The sequence below is a fragment of the Melospiza melodia genome, chromosome 1 (genome assembly GCF_035770615.1).
Source record: "Melospiza melodia melodia isolate bMelMel2 chromosome 1, bMelMel2.pri, whole genome shotgun sequence".
Taxonomy (NCBI): Eukaryota; Metazoa; Chordata; class Aves; order Passeriformes; family Passerellidae; genus Melospiza; species Melospiza melodia.
This window is the reverse complement of record NC_086194.1, coordinates 110431284-110456650: the sequence shown is the minus strand read 5'-3', so window position 1 is coordinate 110456650 and position 25367 is coordinate 110431284. Positions and strand designations below refer to the sequence as shown.

At 43.7% G+C, this 25367-nt stretch overlaps 1 protein-coding gene across 1 annotated transcript; it reads left to right on the top strand.

The window, feature by feature from the left end:
• The first annotated feature begins 18984 nt into the window (after positions 1-18984).
• Positions 18985-24754, top strand: IRX2 (iroquois homeobox 2). Its single transcript, XM_063164338.1, is given in 9 exon segments — positions 18985-19317; positions 21136-21157; positions 21160-21246; positions 21249-21311; positions 21314-21538; positions 21921-22021; positions 22023-22665; positions 23388-23455; positions 24157-24754. Coding segments are annotated over 8 exon segments (1428 nt in total). The 5' UTR covers positions 18985-19074; the 3' UTR covers positions 23432-23455; positions 24157-24754.
• The last annotated feature ends 613 nt before the right edge of the window (positions 24755-25367 follow it).

Sequence of the window (25367 nt, the reverse complement as noted above, 5' to 3'; positions counted from 1 at the left end):
TCTTTATAACAATATATCTTCTTTCCTTTGTAAGTAATTTTACCAGTAGTCTAAAGAGGTAGAGCGTGTACTCAGTGGTGTACACAAATACTATGGACAGATTGCATGATTCTAATGGATACCATCTCAGTAGTGGATGGGATAATCTCTAGGTAAGGTATTAGGTTGCTGTTAATGTAACCATGAAGGCAGAGGATGGTAACAGGATAATCCTAGTAGATATCCTCAAGTGTTGAAACCAGTTTTATGGTATCCTCCGCACAATAATGTAAGCAAAAGTGGTCAGATAAGTAACACATTTTTAACTATTTGTGTATTGGTCAGTGGAGCCTAGATAATAAAAACAGCAGCTAGAGACGCTCTTGCCTGAGAAGAAATATTCTGCATTTGGTATTGGAAATAAGGAAAGGTAGTTGTTATGACTAAAACAGCTTTTCAAACTTCCAGCTTCTCTCATAAGCATAAAATGGGGGGGGGGGGGCAATGCACAGACAGTGTCTTCACATCAAAGATGTTCTTAGTTGTTTCGGAAAGGTCAGAATGGGAGGCAAATGTTATGCATAAAGCATCTACATAGAAGAAAAAAGAACTGAAAGAAAAATCTATGGGCCAGTCTGTAGAATCCACAACACAAAACCTATTCACGGTAGATAACAGCTTGTACTGTTCTTTAACATCTGTCCTTAATGTGTAACAAAGTTAAAATTTTTAATAGGGATGACTTCATCCTGGAAGAAGCTTGCTCATCATCTCATGCATCAAAAAATTTTCCAGCATTTCTAAAAATAATATATGTTAATATCTTTTTGCAGAAACTCCTGAGATCAAAAAAGATAACTGTTTTGGATCTTATTTAAATTAACTAGGAGTTAAATGCTAACATAAAAGAAACTATTTCTAGGTATAGATGTCATGATCTGATTGTATTTACCTTGTGCAGACTGAGTATATGACCAAATTATTTGCTTATATACATACATATATACATATACATACTTATATACATATATATATATTCCTACATGTATACATACATACATACATATATATAGTTTTCATTGGCTAGTTTTTGTATATTTTGCAATGAAACAGTCATTGCAGCCACATATTTAAAGTGATAAGTATTTTCAAAATATGAGACCTGTCAAAAAATAAAATCCTTGATACACACAAGCCTGGTTCACAAGTAAAACATGTTTTACAGAGCAAGAAGATATCCTAGTTAAAAGAAGATTGAAAACAAACTAGAATATAAAATATTAATATAAAACCTGAGTAAATAACAAAGCATTATAAACCACAAGTTAAAATATACACAACATGAAGAAAGGGCTGCACATCCAAAAGCTTGTCTGCTTTATCCAGTTGCATCTATGAATTTAGTAAAATCACCCCCTTTCCTTGCAAAATTTGCCCTAAATGTACCTTCAGGCTACCATGACTACAGCAATACAATTTAACAAAAAGAATTTAAATGTAGAGGACCAAGAAAATCTCTAGGTTATGTATGATTGCAAACTGTAGCTAGGTGTGTATTTTCCACAGAAATTTTGGGGGTGTCATTTTAACAAAACACTACACCAATCACATTCAATAAAGTGCCAGGGACTGAGTTTATCACCTTCAGAGGATGGCACGAGGAAATATGTGCTAAGATGGTATCATTTTAAACTAACATAGTGTATGAAAATATTTTACAGGCAAAAGCTGTATAGAAACCAATCCTACTTTTGAACAACCACCATTATGTTTTGTAAATACACAAAAAATGGGGAATTTTCTAGTTATTAAAATGTTTCCAATTGTATTAATACAATTCTGATGGAAGATCACTCAACTTCATTTAACTAAAAGATTTTGAATTTAGGATTCTATTTACAGATTAGCTTGGGTAAAAAATTGTGACCAAACAACCATTTTTGTCAAGACTACAAGTCTAATCAATGTGTGCTAGCATAATAAATCTGGATTTCTCCAAAATGCAGGGCACTTTAAAATTGACAGAGATTACACAGATCAGGTTGAAATTAGCTCACTGAAAGATCTCAGACTAGACATTCCTGTTCTTTAGCCATATTATTTTATTATTTATATGCATTTATTTAGCCATGTTATTTTATACGTGTGACAGTCATCTAAAAGGTGGTACAACAATCTTTGTAAATAAATTTTGCAGATAACTCAAAGATTAGTGTGATAGATAACCAAGAGTATCATGAAGAATGATCCTAATAATCTGCTTAAAATTCCATCCTCCCACCCCCAATTTATTTGTTAATATTAATATGTTACCAAGTAATATACTCAGGAATAAAGATTGAAAATTGTGCCTATACACTGACCAGTTCTGTTTTCGAAAACTATGGCAAAAGAATCAATTTAAAGTTAACCACTTCCACTACCAGTGCAAGTGTATGGAAAAAAATAAAAATAGACGTGACATGACCCACAGTCTTATAAAACAAGAATAATTGAGTGGAAGCAGAGAGGTGGTCCTGTCTCCACACACTGCCTTAGCTGTCAAGAGCTGGCTGTGAGACTAGTTAAACAGGACTCTAAGCCAAAAATCTCAGCTGCCAGGTTCCTCCACACAGACTGTGGGTAGAGATAGCCTGTGACAGGGGCCACCCAACACAAAGCTGAGCTGCACTGCTGTGGGTCATCTCACACTAGCCTCTGACAGGGCAGAGATTTAATGAGATTTTGCTTTCCTCGTAGTGATAGTGTGAGGAGCACTGGTGGAGAAATCCCCTCCAGTCAGCGGTGCCATGGTCTTCACCTCTCCTGTGAAACGCATCTTAGCATCCCCAAAAACTGCAAAGTTTAAATCTAAATAGTTTGCTCGGTAGAGGAAATTTATTAGAGGCATCTGAGCCCTGTCTGGCATTGACAGTTTGGGTCCTGGAGAGAGCACAGCCGGGAGCCGCCGCGCCTGGACTCCGTTAGCTGTAGCGCTTTCAGCGCTGCTCCCAGGCTAATGCAGCTTTATTGCTTCCTGTAGCTGAGCTAATTTGTTCAGAGGTAGCATGTGTATCTCTGCACGGCACTGCACCGTGTCATGTGCATATACCTTTTACGGGCTGTAACGCATGGCATGTCAGGCTAAGATGATCTAATAATCCTTTCTGGCCCTAAACCGCATGAAACCATCATCAGTCACTTCCATTAATCTTCCATGAAGGAAAATAAGACACCTGAACATAGCAAGACAGTGAGATACAGCAGTAAAAATGTTGAAAATGTTTCTCAACTTCACCCTGCTCTCTCTGTCTAATTCTGCCACAAATTACTGGCCCCCATCCATACAGACATTGAGGTACTCTCAGGCTGCTGCAGAGGACCTCAACTGGCACTTGCTGCCAAAGTCAAGGCAATTAGCACATTTTGAGGGGAGAATAAGAAAGAGATGGTGGTACACAAAAATTCCAGCCTGTTTATCAAAGCCCCTACATGGTAGCACAAGGATTTTTCGGCACAGGCAGACCATGTTAGACAATGATGGCCATCCAGCCCTTACCATTTTCATTAGCCTGAAAGAGAAACAAACAGTCTTGGATTAACTCTCTCTGCTTTCATGTGTTGCGTAAAACGCAATGAGCAAATTGCAATCTGGAAATGGGTAAAAAGCTTTGGATCAAAAAATTCCGATGGATCTTGGCCAGTTTGTGCAGAAGTTACCATAACAGGGTCTCATTGCTCCATACACAGGAAACAAACAGCTGGAGGGCCTAAGCATTCACATGATGAGGGTTTGACAGAACCAAGCCTGGGAGATGTGCTGATTTTCTCTTCTGGCATGTGAAAAGGTTTATTTTGGACAGCATCTGTTTTACTTTTTATTCTCGGTTCCTTTAAAAAGGGAGCGACTAGGTCAGATGGACCCCCTGGAAGGAGCAGAGATTCCTCCTTTCCCTGGAGTGCAGATGAGCATGCTTGAGGACTGAGTGGGAGGAGGAGGATAGGAGGAGCTCCCAGGCTTCTTCAGGGTCTACTGGGGAGAAGAGAAGAGAATGAGAGCTCTAGTGAGGAGATGGAAGCCTGCTGTTCAGGAGAGGTTCATGAAAGGAGCACGGAACATGTGCAGAGCCAGGCTCCCTTGATGACAGAAAAAAACTTCCTAGGGATCAGAGGGGACTGCACAGAGCTTGCTGCAACCCAAAAAGTTAATAAATTGACTGAAACCAAACCTGGAAACAAGTGCCCACCTAACACAACACAGGGGGAGAAGAATGAAGCTGTTTATAAACTTTTCTTCTTTTATATATGTATGTGTAATTAGTCCTCACAGAGAGAGAAAATGTTTCTTTATTTATAAAGTTAAATGTTCTCATTTCTATTCTATACAAATTGTCTTTTTCATTTAAAAGACCCTTTGGTCTCTTCAAGTTGCTTGCAGGAAAGAAAAGAGGTCTAGATCCTCATCAAAGCTTTGTCTGTCTTCTCATAAGACGTGGAGCCCAAAGTGACCCACCCCAGTCTTGCTCCTCAGCACTAGACAGATATGTGAATGATAGGAACCCTGTGAAACAGTTATTGAATTTCATTTGTGAGATTAAACAACCTCTAAAATGTATATGAAACATTGGGAAAAATATATTAGTCAACATCTTAATAATTCTTCATTTAGTTTCAATAGGTCAGATAGGGAAAATTGGATATTGGTTCATTGGTAGTTCAGGGAAAAAAAAAACAAGCAAAAAAGGAAAGTGTTTCTTTAAGATGAAATTGAAAACTATTTTTTGTTTTATAGTTTCATGAAACATTATAAAAGTGATGCAACCCAAAATATTTTATGTGGCTTTAAAAATATTTTAAAACTGCTTCTCTCAAAAAAAAAAGAAAGGAAATTTCAAAATGGAATGTTATTTCAAATTAAATAGTTGAAATGCTTGACTTAAAATAATGAAAAAGGAAATATTTGATTCTTTAAAAAAATTATGAGGTTCTTTTCAAAGGGAAGCACTCAACAAAATTAACACAATTTTGCAAAACCTTTTTGTATATCTCTGCTTCCATTGGGAAAAATAAGAAAAAAAAAAACAGTTGAAATTTTTCACAAATAAGCAAACATTAAGAGCCAAAAGATGTGTAAGCACTAAACATTTTCTGGCCCTACAGACCAGAAGTGCTCCCAAAGAGTTTGTTTAGTCATAACCAGAAAAGCCTACCAGAAACCCAGATCTGTTAAGAATAAAATTGGAAACAGATATGTCATGAATGGTTTTTGTTGCCTTTTATTATTTCACATTTTCTTTTGCATTCCTTCTCTTCTCATTTTGCCCAGTGCTTCTTAGATGCCTGTGTGCCAGACACTCCAGGACAAAACATGCTGTGATCTCCACACAAATACCTCCCTAGAGTAATTATGGGCCAAAATCTGTGCTGGCAGAAATTGTCTCCCTGCTTGTAAATTCGATTGCGTTAGCTGGAGATCTCACCTGATCACTTCAGGTACAATGATTTTAAAGGCTTGTTTTACAGAGAGCCTCAACATACTTCAGCAGGTTTTATTCCATAGATTTTCGTGGGCATGACAAAAGTTTCCTTTTTGGAATTTAGAGAGGAAACAAAGCTGGAGTCACCATCACTAGTGGATTTCAATTATTAAAGAAATATCATTATTTTGAGGGCAAGGTGAAGAACATGCAACAATGCAACATTCCCTTTGCAGACTAAGGACTCTCCTGAACAGGAGGAAGATCCGAGAGGTTAAGCAGAAGAGGAGAACTTGTGGTCTTAAGAAAAACAGAGCCTACAGAGTATTTTCCCACATTCACAGATGTCCCAGAAATGTACAAGCCCATCAAACCATTCTGGAAGAAGAGCCCCTTGAGCTAATGCTGATCCAAAATGCTGAGCCCTATGTCCTGCTGCTGGGCCATGCAGATGCCCCATCTCCCACTGTCAGCTGCATTTATTAGTTCTGGTATCACACCTCAGGAGGAAAGCTACTTTGCTTTTGAATCTACACAGGCTCCCAAAGTACCAGGTGAGCACAATTCTAGGTCACAGGGAAAAATCCTGTGTGAGCGTGTCAACATAGGTTAGGTTTATGCTGTCCCTATTTAGTAATGCTGGATGAATATGGATCACAGCAGGTACCAGGATGCTGGAAGAGAATGCAGTTTAAATCAGTTTGATGTCCCTGAGATTAAAAGTATCTGCTCTGTTTCTTATTGACTGAGTCCTCTGGTGCTAATGAATTCATATGGGGGACTTCTGTTTTTTCTAGTGTTTTTCTGGAGGACAAATCTTCCTTGTTGTTGAATCAATGTTATCTTCCTCTTTTATTGTTTTTAATCTGAAAAACAGAATTCACTGGCAAGCTCTCTCATTCTTCTTCTTTTATTCTCTCCCTTTCCCTCCTTCTCTTCCTCTCTCTCTCCTTCTCTTTCTCATTTTGACTTTTTGAAGGCTTTTTGAAATCATAGGAATACCAAGTTTGGTCATTGTAATTTCAGTTTTTTCCTAGAGGAGCTCTGGGAAGTCTTGTGTTCTGGGTGTTCTGGCACTGCTGTAGAAAGAATGAGGATCTTGAACAAAGACTTTCTTAGCCCAAAATTGAAATTATTTGCTGAAGTTGCTAACAAAAGCAGAGGCAGATGAACAAAATTATTCTAGACACTGAAAAGTTTGTACGATGACAGATTGAAGAGATAGAAACTGTTTAGGGGCAAAAAAAAACAGGTAATTTTTTTTTCAGAAGAGCAATCAGACTTATTAAAGCAATAAAAATTAGGTACAATAGGTGCAATAGTAGAAATATAGTAGAACAATTAATATGTCGCTGTGGAAATTGGTGTTGCACCTTTATAAGGAATACTTTGCTCTGTTGGATAAGGTACCATCACAAAGGTGAAGTAGGTTTTGAAAATTATGCTCCTTCTCAGCTCTTGCCACACTGAGAACAGCAGGAATTGATGAGTGGATAGACCTGTTGATAAGAAAGTCCATGTCTATTTACTGAGCCTAGCTATTTCATGAGATTTACAGGATGAACTTTGTAATCTTTTGTGAAAGTCCAAATAAATCATGTCTTCCAATCTTCTTGTATTCACTCTCTTGTTATCACACCCAATAATTAATGTGAACAAAGAATGTGAATATCTTACAGAGGCACAGATTTCTTTTACAGAAGCCATGGTGATCTGTCTCCATCATATTATTTTCAGCTAGATCTTTTATAATTCTGTTTTTAATTAGCATTTTGACCAATTTTCTTGGTGCTAAAGTAATAATTCTCAGCCCTGGATTTCCCAGAATAACCTTTACAGTAAAATATCATTTGCAACATAGCTGTTTTCTGAGAGAGCAACTATTTGAAACAACTTTGAAAATGTCTTTGAGGCACAGAAGTCCTCTTGAAGCAATGCCAAAATACTCCCTAAAATCAAGGCCAAGCTGCTGGTGCAGCTTCTTCAGACAGATCTTAACCACAGGAATTTACCCCTGGTCGTATTTTGTTTCTGACCCGCCATCATGCTGGCTTCCTCAGCCAGCTGATCCAAACAGCAGTGCTGTGGTCCCCTGTGTGTGCCCATGGGCAGTGGGCCCATCAGACCAGTGTCCATGGGCCCAGTCCCTACACAGCATTTGGGTCATTCCTCACAGTGGAGGAAGTGCCCTCCACAGTGCAGACCACAGGCTTGAACCCTTGGAACCCTCGGTCATCCCAAATGGGCAGTGATCATCCCAGTTACCTTCATACTCCCACAAGAAATTAATGTAGTCAAATGAAAATGAAGGAGGTGTGAGCTGAGACAGATTTTGTCCTGATAAGATCACCTGGAATCCCTCATGCTGGTCCAGAGGGTACACATTCCTGATTTGTAAAGTGTGCTCTGTTTGTATATTAGTTTTGAGTTTTATCTCAAAATTTGATGTGAATTTAACATTTTATATATCGTTCCTATATACAGGGAATGCTCTAATGTTTGAAACAATTTATTGTTATATATATTTATTTGATAGATACTTTTAATATGTTAGTCTGACAAACCCTAAAACTTCCATATCACATGGAATAACTTGAACCAAAGAAAAGGAATGTCTAATTGTGAAACTAAATAAAAGCATAATATTTTAAAGTATAGAATTTTCAAGTGTATGAGACAAAGCAACAATCTGCCTTCTCAAAGTTGTGGATGCCCCATGACTGTAAATGTTCAAGGCCAGGTTAGATGGGGCTTTGAGCAGACTGGTTTAGTGGAAGGTCTCCCTCACTATGGCAGAGGGGTCAGAACTAAGTGATCTCTAAGGTCCCTTTCAATCCAACAATTCTATGTTTCTCTTGGTGTGTAATCCAACCTTTGGTCCCTCAGCTGAATTTCCTCTCCTGTTGCACCCCAGGCATGTTTTAAAGAACCAAGAAAGATCAAGCAATCAGCTCCAAAGTACACTAAATATATAATTTTAATGAATTTTGCCATAAATGTCAATAATTGAATATGAAAAATGTAATAAAAAATTTAAAAACAAGTGCTGTGTGAAGGGAGCAATTCTTAAACCATTTTTGATAAAAGTAATTAAGAGAACAGACTTACTGCTGATGCTTTCATGTGCTTTACTGAGTTTTCTTCTCCTACCAGGCTAAATGATGAGGAAGTCAGGTCTGAGTGTAATTGCCATGACAATGTTTACTTGATGATATCCTAATGTTAATAGTTAGCACCCTGTCCTCCTTTGGTAGAAAGAGTGAAACTATACCCATGCAAATGAGTAGCCTTTTTGTCCCTTTGAGATGGACCAGTAAAGTGCCAGCAAGAGTAATAACACCAGATGCAGGCACAGTGGATTTGGGAGTTTTTAATTTGCTTTGTCTCATGACTCGTTCTGTGTAAAGCTTCACATTGTGGGTACGCTCAGTGGTCACCTGTGTTAGTCCTGCTGTGCACTTGGTCCTGCCTCTTGGCTGGAAAAGTCAATTGCTTCCACAGCCTTTCACCTCTTAACATTTCCTTTGATTCTTCTGTCATTGTTTTTATGACCTAATGGAAAGTCTTCAGTTGGAAAACATAGTTTATATTTCTGAACTTACAGCGGATCTGTAAAAGTCTGTTAGAAATAATACCTCCTGACTGGTATTTTGTATATATGTGCCCTATTTACTGTGAAGGGTGGGAACTGTTCTTTTAGCTGTGCCTTTGTGCTGCACCTGGAAGTGTGGAGTCTCTTTATCTTGTACACAACACAAAAGACTAATCTTGAATATTGATAAAAACATTATTTACTTCTTAAAAAAAAAAAAAAAAAAAAAAACGAACTTCACTGAGCTTTCCTATGAATGTTATTGTGAGTCTGAAAACTAAGCAGCAACCATGGCTTTGACCAAAACACTAAGCAGTGATTTAAAAAAAAAAAAAGTAAATCTTGTAAACAGTAAATCTGGTAGGCGGCCAACTAAAGTGGAAAAGGAAGGAAGCAAAAGACTAGTAAAAGACTCATTCTGAGTAAAAGTCACAGATAAGTTTCAGGTGTTCATGGGATAACAATTATCTTAAGTAACCTTTAAGCAACATCTCTTACTTCAAGAGAGCCGAAAGAGACCATCCCATTAATCAGGTAAAACCAGAACAAGTAAATAATAAAAAGAGTGCAGCGTATTAAGTGTACTGTTTCTTCTTTCAGTTGCATACTTAAACCAAGCATATTTACAGTGGAAAAAATTCCTTTAAATCCTGTACTTTTGACAAGGATTAGAATTAATGTTTCTTCCCCTTATACATAATTTTTAATCAAGCTCGCTCATGGAAATATTTTTAGTGGATAGAGCTCATAAATCTGATAAGGTTCATAAATTCAGCTGGAGCACAAGACGTGTTAGAAACAAAACAAAACAAAATTAAAAAGAAATTAACTGATTTGCAAATGCATATATTGTATAAACTGTGTTTCAGCAAATCCAAAGACCTATTATGTATTCTTAAAAGAACAATGCTGAACAATTTATTAAAAATGCATATCTTCAGAATTAAGAGTCATTAGTATATAAGGAAGTCTCGCCAACCTATAGTGAAGGATATTTGATATATCTGACTATTGACTGGAGTTCAAACAATAAGAATCAGCTCATAAAGCTCTTCCGGTGAGATTACTCCCTTTGAAGGTCACAAAGGCAAGTCCACCATTGCCAAGTCATGATGCATCTGGCACAACATTACTTTCTAGAAAATTTCAGCTAAGTGAAGGTAAAGGAGTCGATGCAGGGGAAGGAAAGTGTGAGAGAAAGGGAGAAACTTTTGGGTTCCTTTTGTTTTGAGCTCCAACAGCTTTAAAGAACTCAAAGACCAGGACACTATAACCATGAAGATCCCAGGACAGAATTATTTGAGAAAATGTGTCATAATGGAAACTGCTGGTTAATTATTTGGGATTTTTTCTTCCCATCCTTATCACTTCCTATCTTTCATGTTCATGGACTACACCAAATGGACCCCAGATGAAAAAATCGAATGGTATATTTGCATGCAAAATAGAATTTAAATTTTGTGTATCTTTCGTGTTTAAAGTAATGATATCCCATAATTCATGACAAAATTCAAAAGTCCATGTTCAAAAGTGCAGACGAGGCACAACCTTCAAAGATTTCACTAATTCACAATTGGGGAACATCCAAGCAAAGAAAAAAGGATCATTCACTATTTCCCTTTTAGTGATACATTAAAAGGTCATGTGTTATAAGGCTGTGCTGCATAAAGCAGATTTCATTGCCTCTTGATAAGCATGAAGGGATTTGCTCTTTCACATTTCTGGAACCCTCATTTTAAAAACAAAATTTCTTTTTGGAAGCTGAAGAAAATCTCTTAATTAATTTGTACTGGCATTAGTTTAACATAGATATTTTAGAAGACTTCAGTCAAGATTTCTTTTTCCACAACTGTCTTGCTACAAGCAAGACAATACAATCTCCTCAAACCTTCCCTAGAGTGAAGATTCAGCCTATACACAGCACTTTAGCTACAAGATCCCACTCTTGTGCTGAGCATAGTCAAACACACAACAAAGTCAACAGCTCATGTCATTCTTAAAGTCATTTTGATATCAGAAGGAATGAAAAGCAAAACTTTTTTTGTGAATTTTCGTTCTCTGCCCCTTATGATGGAAATGGGTTGGATATATGAAAGGAAATGTGTACGTGGTTAGAGTTCTCACTGATAGAATCGTGACCAGCCTTTCTGAGACAAAAGTAACTTAAAATCTGCACAGTTCTAGGTTGAAAAGCTAGGGGCCAGATGGTCTGTCTGCCTTTCCTTTACGTGATGTAAGGGAAGGCTGTAAACTTGTTTCAACTGGCAGTCTACTCCAGCATTGCTACAAAGCCAAGAAAAGCAGTGAGACCATATGAAAAAGTGTAAATAGCACTTTTTAATGAATTAGAAAAAGCAATTTTGGGGTTTTAGCTTGTTTCAATATTCAAAACAATATTTGGGGGGGTTCTTGGTCAATGTTCATATACAGGCACTGATGCTATGAAGACTATTACCCCCCCCCCCCCCGGATTCAAAGATTCTAACTCAGAGTAAAGTTTGAAAGTAGAGAATAAAGGAGAACAAAAAAGAAAAAGAAAAAAAATTTGAAGTTATTCCTTAATTAAATGCAAGAAACACTGAGAGTTCAATATTGACTTAAGGAAATATCAATTTAAATTTTATGAAAATAAAAACTTCAATTGCCCTTGACTCTGCTCATTAATGGAAAAAAATCAAGATTACCATAAATCTACCTGTGCGTTTGTGAATTATGCATTGGTTTAAATAGATTTTGTTTTAATACATCATGCTATTGCTAAGTACATGAAGATGTAATAGTTTCCGACTGTGATGACAGATTTTCTGTTATTTTTTTCTGTCTACTTTTGGAAATGCTCCATCAACCTCAAAATGCTTTAACATACAATGGGAATAATTGATTGTTCTGAGAAAGGAAACTACCTAATTTTAAAAGGATAGAAAGGGGTCTCATTTTTCAGGAAGGCTATTTAAAGAAAAGAGTAAGACTTTCTGGTTTGGGAGTGTGGGTAGGCTTCATCTAGAAATGTGTTGTTGGTCTACAAAGGAAGGATGCAGGTAGAGGTGTACACACATGGAGGTGAAGGTGCTTGAGAATGAACGAGAGAAAAGCACAAAGCAGGTGAGCAGGTGCTCTCTAGTGTTAAAAGTGGTGATCAAACAGATTATGGCAACAAGACAGGGAAAGGCAGACTGACTTCAAAATTGCTGAAAACAGCTTTAACTCTGACATAAGTATGAGGGAGAGCCAGTGGAAGAACTCCATTTATACACAACTACTCCGGGTGAAGCTCTCCCAGGAGCCCGCCTACCGGAGTGCCCAAACCTACTTGTTGACTATCCCTGTGCCAAATAATCCATGTCAAGGTGAGCCCTTGAAATAAAGCGACTGTCCAGTTCCACCGTCCCACTTTTCCTGTGCTCTGTCCACCGCCCGCTTCACAAGCGCGCCAGGCGCTGCGGACGCTGGGCTGGAGCCGCATTCCCGAGCCGCGCTGGCCCGGCGGGAAAAGCAGGGAGAGGCAAGGACGCGGCGCTGCCTGCCGCCCTCCCTCCCGCGGGGCAGCTTGGGGACGCTCCTTCCCCGGCAGCGGGCGGCCCGAGGGGGCTCCGAGCCCCGGCCTGTGCGCCCCAGCCCGCTCTGCGCCGCCCGCCGGCCCTGCCCGCAGCTCCCGCCCTCATTCCCTCCCTCATTCCCTCATTCCCTCCGTGCCGCCGGTGCAGGGACGCTCTCCGGCCCGGCACGGACACGGACACGGAGCGAGGCGCTGCAAGGAGCAGCCGGGCTCCGCTGGGCAGCGGCGGGACCTGCGCGCCCCTGCCCTCACTGCCTGCATTGCTCGCGGCTGGTTCAGAAACTAAATAGTGTGATTTCTTTTTCTTTTTCTTTTCTTTTCTTTTCTTTTCTTTTCTTTTCTTTTCTTTTCTTTTCTTTTCTTTTCTTTTCTTTTCTTTTCTTTTCTTTTCTTTTCTTTTCTTTTCTTTTCTTTTCTTTTCTTTTCTTTTCTTTTCTTTTCTTTTCTTTTCTTTTCTTTTCTCTTCTCTTCTCTTCTCCTCTCCTCTCCTCTCCTCTCCTCTCCTCTCCTCTCCTCTCCTCTCCTCTCCTCTCCTCTCCTCTCCTCTCCTCTCCTCTCCTCTCCTCTCCTCTCCTCTCCTCTCCTCTCCTCTCCTCTCCTCTCCTCTCCTCTCCTCTCCTCTCCTCTTCCTTTCCTCTTTTTTTTTTTTTTTACTTCTCTTTTTGTCCCATTTTCCCCTTGAAAATGATGAACTATCCCACCTGTGGATCGTACACTTGTTTTCTCCCTGAGAAACGCTGTCTGCCTTTCAGGTGAAAATAGCAGGCTCCAGGAAAGCTTTTGAGGTCTTTTATCTTATATCTTTATACCTGCGGATACGCATTTGCTTATATTTCCCTAGGCGAAAAGTTACTAACAATCTTAATAACAGTGTGACATAAGGGAAGCAACTTCCTAAGGCTCAGATCTGGTTTTTAGAAACCCGCTTTAGCTTGGTTTTGGGGTTTATTTATTTATTTATTTGTAAGCATTCCCCCAATAAGGTCTCAAAAGGAGGAAGGTAAATCCTGGAAAAGACGTGGCCCGTTATTAGTGCAAATTGTCGAAGCCACAGACGCCCTGGGGATTTTTTTTTTTTTTTTAATAAGAAGCTGCAAACAAGGGGTGTGTTTCGTATGGATTTGTTCTTACGCTTTTCGGGTTAAAGAGAGCAGTCTAAATTCTCGGCGCTATCCTGGGCAGACCCTTCTTGCATTGTATTTTAAAAATGAAGTGCACTATTGCACTTTTTCTGAACTGAAAATTAAAAACTAAAAAAAAAGGAAGAAAAAAATTAGGCCCAGAGGAAAACAAGTGACCATAACTCAGGCGAACAGTCCACCTTTTAGTATAGGTATTACGGGAGGAAGTTAGATAACAGTGTTAATAAAAGTAATGACCGAAATACTAAAAGAAATGTCAGGGAAGGATCTTCCATGAACAATTCCGCTGCAAGCGCTCGGGAGCGCTGGAGAATCCATTGCCACAGCGCCCCCTCCCACACGCGGCTTGAACTAACGATTTCATCCCGAAGGCGGCCAGAGAAAAGTTCTTTCTTTTCCTCTTTCCCTCGCCGTTTTCACCGCTCTTCGCTCTGACCCCGCGAACAGCTCCAGAAGCGCTCGCCCAGCGCACCCCGTGTCCCCGCGTTCGCACGGGTCGCTCCCGCAAGGCACCTCGCTGGGAAGGAGCCCTGTAAACCGGGCTCCTTTTACTAGAAAACCGGACAACTCCGCTTGCACAGTACGCGTGTGTCATTTGTTATTTTTAAATACAATAGTCTATTATTTAACGTCGTTGTCTCCGGGAGATGGTGGCGGTCCCCCATTTCATGAGAGAAAGGAGAAAGCATTCCCAGACCATTGTGTGGTTATGTCACAGGAAACTGTTTCAGCTGCGCATTGTGTTACATCTTCAAACCCCACCAAGTTCCACTTCTCTTTGCTTGAAAAGTTGCTGTGACCGGTGTCACGACAATTGGGCAATTGGCATTGTGCGGGTGACAGGCGTGTGCGCCTCTCCGGGCCGCAGGGAGCCCTCCCGGGGAGGGAAACCTCTCCTTCACCCCAACGAGGCTTGCCTGTGTTTTTATGCTTTTTCTTCTTCTTTCACTTGTGTAAAGCCGGGGGGAGCGGGTCCGGAGTGCATGGCCCCTGGGCCGACGCCCGAATGCCGGGCAGAGGCAGCAGGAGCCCCATCCCCACAGACGGGGCTTTCAACTTCACCCGCCCCAAAACTTCAGCCCCTGTCACTGGCGCAAGGAGACGTAGCTAATAAATGACAAAACGCAAAACCTGTCTCCCAGGACAGCAAGGAGCGATAGCAGGGGGTGGTGGGGGAGCTCTCGTCTACCTTCTCAGCTCTGCTGGAAGAAACTGAATTAAAGAAGACGAGGCGAGGTCGCAGTTTAAAATCTGGAAAGGTAAACGCTGACCTAATGAATAGATTATTATTAAAATAAAAAACACGGTGTGCAAAGTCTTAATGCCTCTGTGTAGGCATGTTAATTTGCCACAGTTATTACCAATAAAAAGTGCATGTAATACTATTCTGGTGTTTAACAGCGCAAGTTAGACGGCTTTGTATTAGTAACGGGTAGTACTGTGGGAAAATTAGATTTCGGCGGTGGAGCCAAGCAAATGAAAAACCTTATCCCTGCGAAAGGCATTCAAATCAAACAGAGATAACTCCGAGAAGAAGTTAAATACAGACACTGATCGCTGTTTAGAAACGTTATTGAAACAGTTTTCTGGTTTGTGTACTGCAAAGCCTTCGCCAGCTATATTTAAATGACCCCACCAGCTATTAGTCCTCCACATTGTGCAGAGTCAAATTAGTGGTGTACTTGTAATAAAATGCATACCGGCTCCTTGCAGTGGCTAAATCCATTCTTTCTGAAGCCATACAAAAATTATGCAAATCAAATCAACGCAAGAACTTGTCTTTGAAATGATAATATTTTACTCCATTAATCTCTGATTGCGAAATTAACCCTGTTTCTGTATATGAAACAATATTTTTGGACTGCACAAATTAAAACATCAGAAATATAATCTGTTGCTCTATGTGTCTGGAGGAAGGGGAATAACGTTCCTCCTGATTTAAACATTCCTCACACTAAAATCACAAAAATTTATTCTCGTAGAGGAAAGGCATGCAGATGGAGGCAAAACCAGCACCTACATTTCACACGGATGGCCACGTAGACCTAACGTGTGTAGCATATGGCTATGCGTGTAGATACGCATGGAGATTTGTATCTCTCGTGTGTGTCTGTGCGTATCTACACACACTCCGCGCTGAATTACATCAGTTCTCTGGGGATCACGGTATTTATTTAAGTACTCTTCCCAGGTCATAACTGTAACACTCACTTAATAGCATTAATCCCCTGTTATAATGTAAACACAACGGCCATTGTATTCCCAATCTGTATTGTTCCACTAATTATTAAAGAGGAAGAACTAAAAGCAATCAATTCGCGAAGATAAACACCACTTCTCCTGGAAAAAGAACAGCTTCCCAAATAAAAATGCAGAGAGTATAGCACATTTTGCAAGGCGTGCAGGTTGGCTTAGAGAGATTCATGTATGACTTTATAATGTTATAATTAATTTTGCATTCTCGGCTCTCCAGCTGCTGCTCCTTTCAGAAGCAGAGCTCATATACTTAGAAATCGGTCTGCGGAACACAGCAATTGACTATTCAGATGTAGTCGCCTGATATCGATTATTCCATAGAAATACTGAAATATGAATATGTTCTATATAAAGCCCTTGTTTTTAGAGTTTCTATTTTTATTTAATATATGCGCATTAATCACCAAGCAGGGAAGCAAATGTCTTTTCTGTAATCTGTTGCACTGAGTTTACCAGTTGTTTATCACTCTCTTATCAGGAAGTCGGGAGTTAATGACAAGAAATACCTGTTGGTGTTAACCTCCTCCCCCTCACCTGCTTTTTTAAGGATTGCCTCTTCTACAGGCCAGCTGATAGATCTGGATAGGAATTAATCCGGTATGTCTGGTGGCCAGATCTCTGCTGCTCCTTGTAGCGGCAGGGGTAAACTGGTATGTGGGTTTCACGGAAAATGAGGAGAGTAAATGAGAGAAATAAAAACTGAGATAGAAAAATAAATCGGAAAGCTTGGATTTCATCAGACACTTTACACATCCCGAGGTTTGACCGTAGTTCCAGCACGGAATTTTCCCCGCTGTGTGCGCCAAGCTATTGAAACCGCTTCTCCAAGTGTATTTTTTTTTTTATCAGCTGCATGTTTAATTGATTAACAATAGGCTGCTCTGTACACCCGCAATTTTTCAGCTACTGCCATCTCCCCTCCTGCCCGTGGCCAACCGATTCCCCGGCATCGTCTCCATCCTACCTGACTAAAACTACTCGAGGTACTTCACGAAGAACTCGGCCATAAATGTCAAGCAACTTCATTTAAGTGCGCACTCATAAATGTTGAAAATAAAACACAGTTTCATTAACTTTTTTTTTTTCTTTTTCCCGAACACCTAAACAACATTAACGAGGCCGTTCCGGGCTGGTAACTTGCTGAAGGTTGCGTGTGAAGGGCTTGTGGGAAGCGCGGTGGCTTCCAGAGCTGCGGCCCCATCCCTGCGTGCCGGACCGACCCCGATCCCGCTCCGCACGGCCGAGCTGCGGGGCGCAGGTGCGGACCGGGATGCGCGGAGCGGCCTAGCACGCCTGGGCCCCTGCAGCGGCTGGGTGGGACGGGCAGGGCCCGGCGCCGTGCCCCGGGGCTGTGGGACTGAAGGGGTGTCGGGTAGGGAGCCCCGGCCCCACCGCGGGTAGGGGGACACCGGCACAGGGCGCCGCGGGCACCGCGACTCGTCCCGGGAGCAAAGGGCAGAGCTTGAGGGTGGGCAGCTCGCCGCCGGCTTCTGGAGGGACCTTCTGGACCAACCATTAAAGAAATGTACGTGCACACAGACGTGTGTGTTTAGGCTTGCACTGAGGAGACAAGAGCGGTGCCTCCGCCTCGTTCTCCTGCGCCCGGGCCCGAGCAGCGCTGGCACTGGCTGGAAGCTGAAAGTGTCCAGGGCCGAAGGGAGAGGGCAGAAGAAATTAATTACATAGATACTATATTCCAGGAGATTTATCTGATCTGCCAAAAGGAGGAAGGGGTGAGGGGAGAATGCAGATAGCCCCCCGGAAGGAGTCACCCAGGCCTCTTGCCCGCGCCTCAGCGAAGGAAGAACAGAACTGAAAGAAAGATGGGGGGATTTTTTTTTTTCCTTCACGTGCAAACGCGCTGCATGACTAGATCGTCACTGTTTGTGGCAACTTACAAAACTGTAAAGTTCACGCTGCCAGGGACAGTGCGCTCCTGTACTGCTGATTTGAGCAGTTGCTGCTCTCCCTACCATATAGGGCAGCACTTTTACCAAGCGCTCGCTCTCCCCTTGCGCGCTGCCCGGCTCCGCCGCGCCCGGCCCTGCGCGCACACACGCGTGCGAGCGCGCACATCTCACACGCGTGTGCGCGCCTGCAGCGCTCCGGAGAGTGCGTGCGGGAGGGGATGCAGATATCCCTTGTACGCGTCCTTCTGTGTTGCCCCTGTGGATGTAGAAAGAGCGAGAGAGAGAGGGTGTGTAATGGAGAGTGCGCGGAAGAGTGTTCATGGCTCCGCGAGTCCGGAGAGGAGCTGATGAGCAGCATCATCGTTTGGCTTCGGCGGCGTGCTCGCAGCCGGAGAGGCTGCCTTGCACTACAAAGCCTGCCTGCCTTCGCTGCTGCCTTCCCCCGCCTGCCTGCCGGCCGCGGGAGGAGACGGAGCCGGGGCCGGGGCCGGAGCGGGAGGGGGCGGGCCCGCCGGGCTATGCAGATGAGCGGCGGTGATGGACAGCTCTGTTTTCCAATGTCCCTCAGAAACTCGAGTGCTGCTTCCCTCAACTCTTCACTCCAGACTCTATACTTCCCCCAAAATACAGGCTCGCAGGCGCTGGGGGAGCTGGCTGGCTGACTGGGAGAACTCCATATGCAGCAGCCACTTTTCTGATTTCGGGGTCTCGCTTCTCTCTCTCCCCCCTCCCCGCCCCCCGTCCTCCTCTCTCCTTCTGTTTCTTTCCCTTTCTCTTTCTTTTTTTATTAACCCTCTGTGCTTCCATCTCTCCCAGATGCCCTTCCCCTCCCGGATAGATTTCTGACCTTTCCTACTAATTTTCCATTTGGAGGGTTCTTTTGGGGTTTTTTTTCCTCCTGTTTGTTTTTATTCCGATCGGGTGCGCATGGGGGGGAGCCTATAACAATTCTGATTCTCTACATAACTGCACAGAGCCATCGGGGGGGGGGGGGGGGGCGGGGGGCGGGGGGGAGAGAGAGAGAGAAGGAGGGAGGGAGAAAGAGGGAGGGAGGGCGGGAGGGAGGGAGCGGGAGGGCGGGGCGGGAGAGAGGGAGAGCACGAAAGCAGCGCCAGGAGCAGCGGCAGCAGCAGGGCCGGTCACCCTCGCCCCCTCCCTGCTCCTGTGCACGCCAGTGCAAGCCATGTCCTATCCTCAGGGTTACCTCTACCAGCCCCCCGGCTCGCTGGCTCTGTACTCCTGCCCGGCGTACGGGGCGTCGGCGCTGGCGGCCCCCAGGAGCGAGGAGCTGGCCAGGTCTTCGTCGGGATCGGCGTTCAGCCCTTACCCGGGATCGGCAGCTTTCACCGCCCAGGCGGCGGCCACAGGCTTCACCAGCCCGCTCCAGTACTCCACAGACCCCGCCACGGGATTCCCCTCCTATATGGTAACTACCGAAGAGAAACCCTCTCCTTCTTCATTAGCATCCGCATTCTCATCCTCATCATCCTCAGCCTTTCTCCTCACACACACTCACCATCAGCCCCGACACCACGCCGCACAAGCGGGCGCCCCGCACCGCCGCCGCCGCCGCTGCCGGCTCCGCTCTCCGCTCCGCGCCTCCCCGCAGCCCGGCCGGCACCGAGCGGAGCCGAGCGGAGCCGAGCCGAGAGGAGCGGAGCCGAGCCGAGAGGAGCGGAGCGGAACGGAGCGGCGGGGGCCGGGCCGGGGCTCCGCTTCGCGTCCCGGCCAGGCGCGGTGCCGGCCTGGGTCCCGGGCTCTCCGCGCGGTTTGAGGAGCCGGGAGGGCGCTTTGCTTGAGGGAATACGGATGGTCTCGGCCAGTTGGGTTGGGTTGGGTTGGATGCTTTCATTCTGCCCCCCGTTCCTATGTCTGTGCGTCCCAGGCTTTCCTTCTTATTTTTTTTTTTCTTTTAATATGTATTTTTTCTTTTCGCAGTGATAGCACAAGGGAGGGTTTATTTTTCTTGCTTTTTTTTTTTTTTTTCCTAATTTTTCTTCTCTCTCTCTTTAAGTCGGTGTTTAGAGGCGCTGGGGGCTTTATCCCCGTGTGGTTTTATTTACTTTCAGTGTGTTTTGTGCTAATGGTTTAACTGGATTTTGGGAATGAAAAGGAGCATCTGTTTGCGATCTGTGATCTTCGCTTAAACCCAAAATGGTCGTAGTGGCCGCAGTTTCGGATTTCACTTTCTTCTTATTAGTTTAAGGAGCAGTTGCAATTGCGTGTTGTGTGTGTTCTGTGCAAAAAGTACATAAATAAAACCATAAACTATATAAATAAACTGCACGTCTAGATGGTTATATAGTTTTATAACCACGCGTGCCACGCAGAGAGTCAGACACGTATCTAGTCCGTACACACAAAGACCTGTGCTCGGAATTTGAGGCTAGAGCCGCTGTCGATATCCTAGGAGAGGATGCAGCGGGGTAGTTCTCTCTCCCTGCAAAGTGACAGGGAAACTACTTGCTTTCCGTCTGTTCATAAAACAGAGCATAAATTGTCGTGCAGTCTTTATTCGGGGTGTATAAAAAAATCTGAGGGTCTCTCTTGTTTTTCCTGTTGAGAAGCAGTAGGCGAGTGGCTGGAAGTTGCAGCGAGGTTGTGAACTGTGGGGGATATTGGGCGATGTTGAGCCTATGACTCTCCGATCTGCGGGGTACAGAGACGTGCTGAAAGTTAGCGAGTTTCTTAGGGATATCTTTAACTTTTCTTGCATTATGCAGACTTAAATAAGCGCAATTTAAACGTTAAAGAGCGAATTAAAATGCTAATTACATCGCATTTGAACAATTCGAAACGGTGCATATCTTCTGATTTGCAAATTGGATTTGCAATGCATTAGTGCAGTGAATTGCTAAGTGGCTGCTTTGTTGTATTTTCTATAGCAAAAAAGGAAACATCTTTTGAACCTTTGAGAGAAATGTTGATATCAAGACGCTACCTGTAGGGCCCTTTAAATGTCTGCGCGGTTCAAAAATTATATTGGGAAATATTCAATTACAAGGAGCTGAAATTAGCCAGAAAGATTAAAAGCGCGTGTGCCTGTGTCTGTGTGCTGGGCGGAGGAAGGAGGGGGGCAATTGTAACTTAATGGCCTTTGGGTGCTGCCTACTCCCCCTCATAGAATATGGATACAAGACACCATCCCGGGGAAATACAAATATAACCGCCGATCTCGCCTTGACAACTCACTAATGGCTATCAGCAATAACAAATTGCCAACCCACCGTTCTGTTCTGTCCAGGGCTCCCCTTACGACGCCCATACGACGGGATGACCGGAGCCATCAGCTACCACCCGTACGGCAGCCCTGCCTACCCCTACCAGCTCAACGACCCCGCGTACAGGAAAAACGCCACCGCGACGCCACGGCCACGCTGAAGGCCTGGCTGCAGGAGCACCGCAAGAACCCCTACCCCACCAAGGCGAGAAGATCATGCTGGCCATCATCACCAAGATGACCCTCACCCAGGTCTCCACCTGGTTCGCCAACGCCCGCCGGCGGCTCAAGAAGGAGAACAAGATGACCTGGGCCCCGCGGAACAAGAGCGAGGACGAGGACGACGACGAAGGCGACGGGGCGAGGAGTAAGGAGGAGAGTCCCGACAAGATGCCCGAGAGCAACGAAACCTCTGCGGAGGACGAAGGTAGGCGTGGGGGGCCTGCGGCCCCGGCGGGGTGGCTCCATCCCGCCCCGTCGAGTCCCCCGGGAGCGGGGCAGCGGGGCAGGAGAGGGGGGCGGCGTTTCACAAAAGCGACCCCCAAACCCGTCCCGTCCGGCTGCTCCGGTCACTTGTCGCCGATCGGTGCCTGTGGCCGAGGCGGGCGGGGGGCGGCTGGCCGGGAGGTGCGGGGGGCGCCGGAGGAGCCGGCCCGTGGGGATGAATGCTCCTGGGAGCGGGAAAAGGCCGGCATGGCTTGAGCCTGCCCGGCCGCAGCGGTGGCGCGGCGGTGGCGGGGCTCGCTGCTCTCCCGCTCCTCTCTGCCGCCCCTCCTCACTGCCTCTCTGTGCCCGGCGGGCCTCCGCAGGGATCAGCTTGCAAGTCGACTCGCTGACGGACCACTCCTGCTCCGCCGAATCGGACGGCGAGAAGCTGCCCTGCCGAGCGGGAGACCCCCTCTGCGAGTCGAGGCTCGGAGTGCAAAGACAAGTACGAGGACATCGAGGAGGAGGAAGAGGACGACGACGAGGACGACGAGGAGGACATCGAGGAGGACGACGGCGGCGGCGGGGAGCGCGACCCGCCGGCCAAGCCCGCCACCTCCTCGCCGCTGGCGGCCGTGGAGGCCCCGCTCCTCGGCCACCCGCACGCCGACGCCGCCCGCAGCGCTGGCAAGGCGGCGCTGGGGCCCCGCGCCTCCCCCGGCCCCCCGACGCCGGCCAGCAAGCCCAAGCTCTGGTCTCTGGCCGAAATCGCCACCTCGGACCTCAAGAGTCAGACCCTGGGCCAAGGCTGCCAGCCCGCGCCGCTCTCCTCGGCCACCCCCGCCTCCGCCCCGCACAGCGCTGCCTACTCGCCCTCCTCCCTCCTGGGGAGGCATATTTATTACACCTCACCTTTTTATAGCAATTATACAAACTATGGGAACTTTAACGCTCTGCAGAGCCAGGGAATCCTGAGATACAACTCGGCAGCAGTGGCTTCAAACGAGGGACTAAGTCAGACTGTCCTAAATGCCAGCTCTGTCCACAAACAGAGCAGTGACTCTTTGAAAACGATCACTAACCAGCTAGAACAACATTACAGGCCCTCTAGCTATGACTCTAAGAAAGGTAGGTGACTTGTTTCTGCCGCTTTCTTCCCCCTTCTCCCTCGTCCTCCTCCCCCGACCCGTAAACGTCCCCTGCGCGCTGTAAATACTGAAACCTTCTCTGGAAAAAAGCAGCGAGCTCGGTGCCACCGCTGCCAGAGCGAAGATGGGCACTCATATAACCTGGGGATTAAAACCGGCGTGCCGCCGTCGTATCGGTACCTGCCCCTAAGAACCGCGAGAGTGAATGTGAAATACGACTTTTAGATCAGTCTCACAGGCTGCAGATGCAGCTTTGAAAGTAGTTTTCTTTTTTAAAAAAGGGAAACTACACACAAAGCTATCCAGACAGCATTGGTGTCATTGCCTGTAATTTTTTTTTCCTGACAAACTGGTTTGACTCTCTTTGTTTCCAGTATTCTCACGGGGTTTTTTTCAGCTTTGGGTTCAGATAATTGCTGACCTTGGACGTGAAATTACGCGGAGCGTGACATTTTTTGTAACTGGTTGCTTCTTGGTTTGTTTGGGTTTTGGGGTTTTCTTTCCCGAAAAAGTTTTGTACTAATATGCTTGTCATCTTATCCTACAAAACTACTCGAGATACAGGCAAATATAAAATATTGGCTAGTCTTTTAAACGCCCCAGCTGCGAATTGTGCACCAGTGAGGGCTGGGACCTACACAGACTGTATAATCTAGTTAGCTGGCTGTGTCCTGTGACTAACTGATGGTTATATTTTGACAGATCCCACTGAAGTCTGCACAGTAGGAGTACAACCATACCTATAGAAGTGCAATCACACAGCAATGCAAGTAAGTGAGAACATTTTCTATTACACTGATCATTTGGCATCAGGTCTGAGACGTGCTGCACAGTTCTAGACTCGCTTAACGTTAATTTCTTGCTTTGTTACTTGAGAGTTTGGTCACAAAGTAAAACATTATTTTTTCTGCTGTTTTCAGAAACCCCATATGACTACATTTATTTCTTGGGTTTGTCTTAATTTTCAAGCCAGGTTAGACAGTTCCCTCACTTTGCATACTCTTCGCTTGTGTAAGGCAAAGCCGTAGGGACTGCTTAAAAGTTACGGAAAGAAATCTTCAGGAAAAAATAAAAAGCCTTTGAAGGTATTGTTATTTAGAAACAGAGTGCTTGTGCTCACGTGGCAGTGTTAAAATTGAGTGGGACTTTACGCAGTGGCTGCGTATTTAAAAATAAAAAGGACAACTGTAAGAAACCGACATGAATCTATGAATCTTATGCAAGGCAGTCTGTGACTTGGCTCTTGCCTAGCTGGCAAAGGCACTCTGAATACTTCCACTACTTAGAGCTAAATAAACAACAGCAACAAAAAATCACCTTGCCTATATTTTTCAACTAACTTCTATTTTTGTTAGAAGAATTTAAAAGAGTAAGAATTTTGCTTTACTTCCTTTCCCGCCCACCCTGTTTAATGGTGTTAGAGTTTAATTGAAGGATTTTTGGATGATCTGGTTTTTTCCTTGGTCCACAGGTAGGTGTCACAATTGCTTTGAAAAAAGTCAGCAAGCCATCATCTCTCCCCGAGCTAATATATATAACAAATCTCTAAATCCGGATCACATCTGGTGCCACTGTATAAAAGAAGACCACAGAGCACTATTAAATCTTCAGAATCTAATTATTAAACCCGAATTTTGTTGGACATATGTGAGTTTGCTGGTATAGTATAGTTTCCCCAATGTATGTGTGACTTTTGAAAACAGATCTGTTTTTCTCAGGATATCTTGAATTGATCACTTCATTGCCACGGTATCTATTCGATAGGTGTGATAGGATTTATTGTAAAATTTATTTGTAAAAGATGTATACAGTAGAGATAATAAAGACGTGATTGGAGAACTTGAGTCCTTACAAAGTGGAAACAAATTTGATATTTATTTTTGTAACGATATAAAGCTTCTAGTAATTTATGCAAGTTGTATTGCAATGAAATCTGAACTTTTTGTAAATAAATTTTGCCTGGTTTTTATTTGAAACGTTGATGGTTATACAATCTTTGGTTGTTTAACAAGAATTCTTTACTAATTTATATCTCTAATTGTAAATAAAAACAGACTAGTCTGCAACAACCTTGTGTTTTTCGTTCATTTCCCTCAAAGTACTAATTTATTATTTAGAAAAGGAGGAAATTTGTAATTTCAATAGCAGAGCTGAGATCATAAAATGAGTAAGCAATTTAAACATGTTGCAAATATATACTTTGCATAAATTAATTCCTTCTGGCTTGTTCCGTTATACTTAAGCTTTAAATACACTCATATGAACAAATACGTATTTGTATATATACATGAATATGCGTAGAAAGGGTGATTGGAATTTATGCATGTTTCTTATAAACTATTTATACTGGGTGTGAAGTAGCTCTGTATTTGCCATCCTTTAAATTCACTATTATAGGGTAAAAAATATTATCAACCACGGCTTAGTTCTAATTACTTATTTGCAGCTTCTGGCTAAAATATGCAAGGGAAAAAAAAAAAGATTAAAAGCCCAATACCTGTTTGGGGTTTTTTGAATGGTTTTCCCTCTTTGTATCGGTAAACCATACCTTTACAGTTACACTGGAAATCCGCTTTGATTTGAATCATAAAATTAGCCAACTCATCATTTTAATTTTTAGTAAAATAATGAGAATCCTCATATAATATAATTCCAGAAAAGAAACGAACAATCATTTATTTT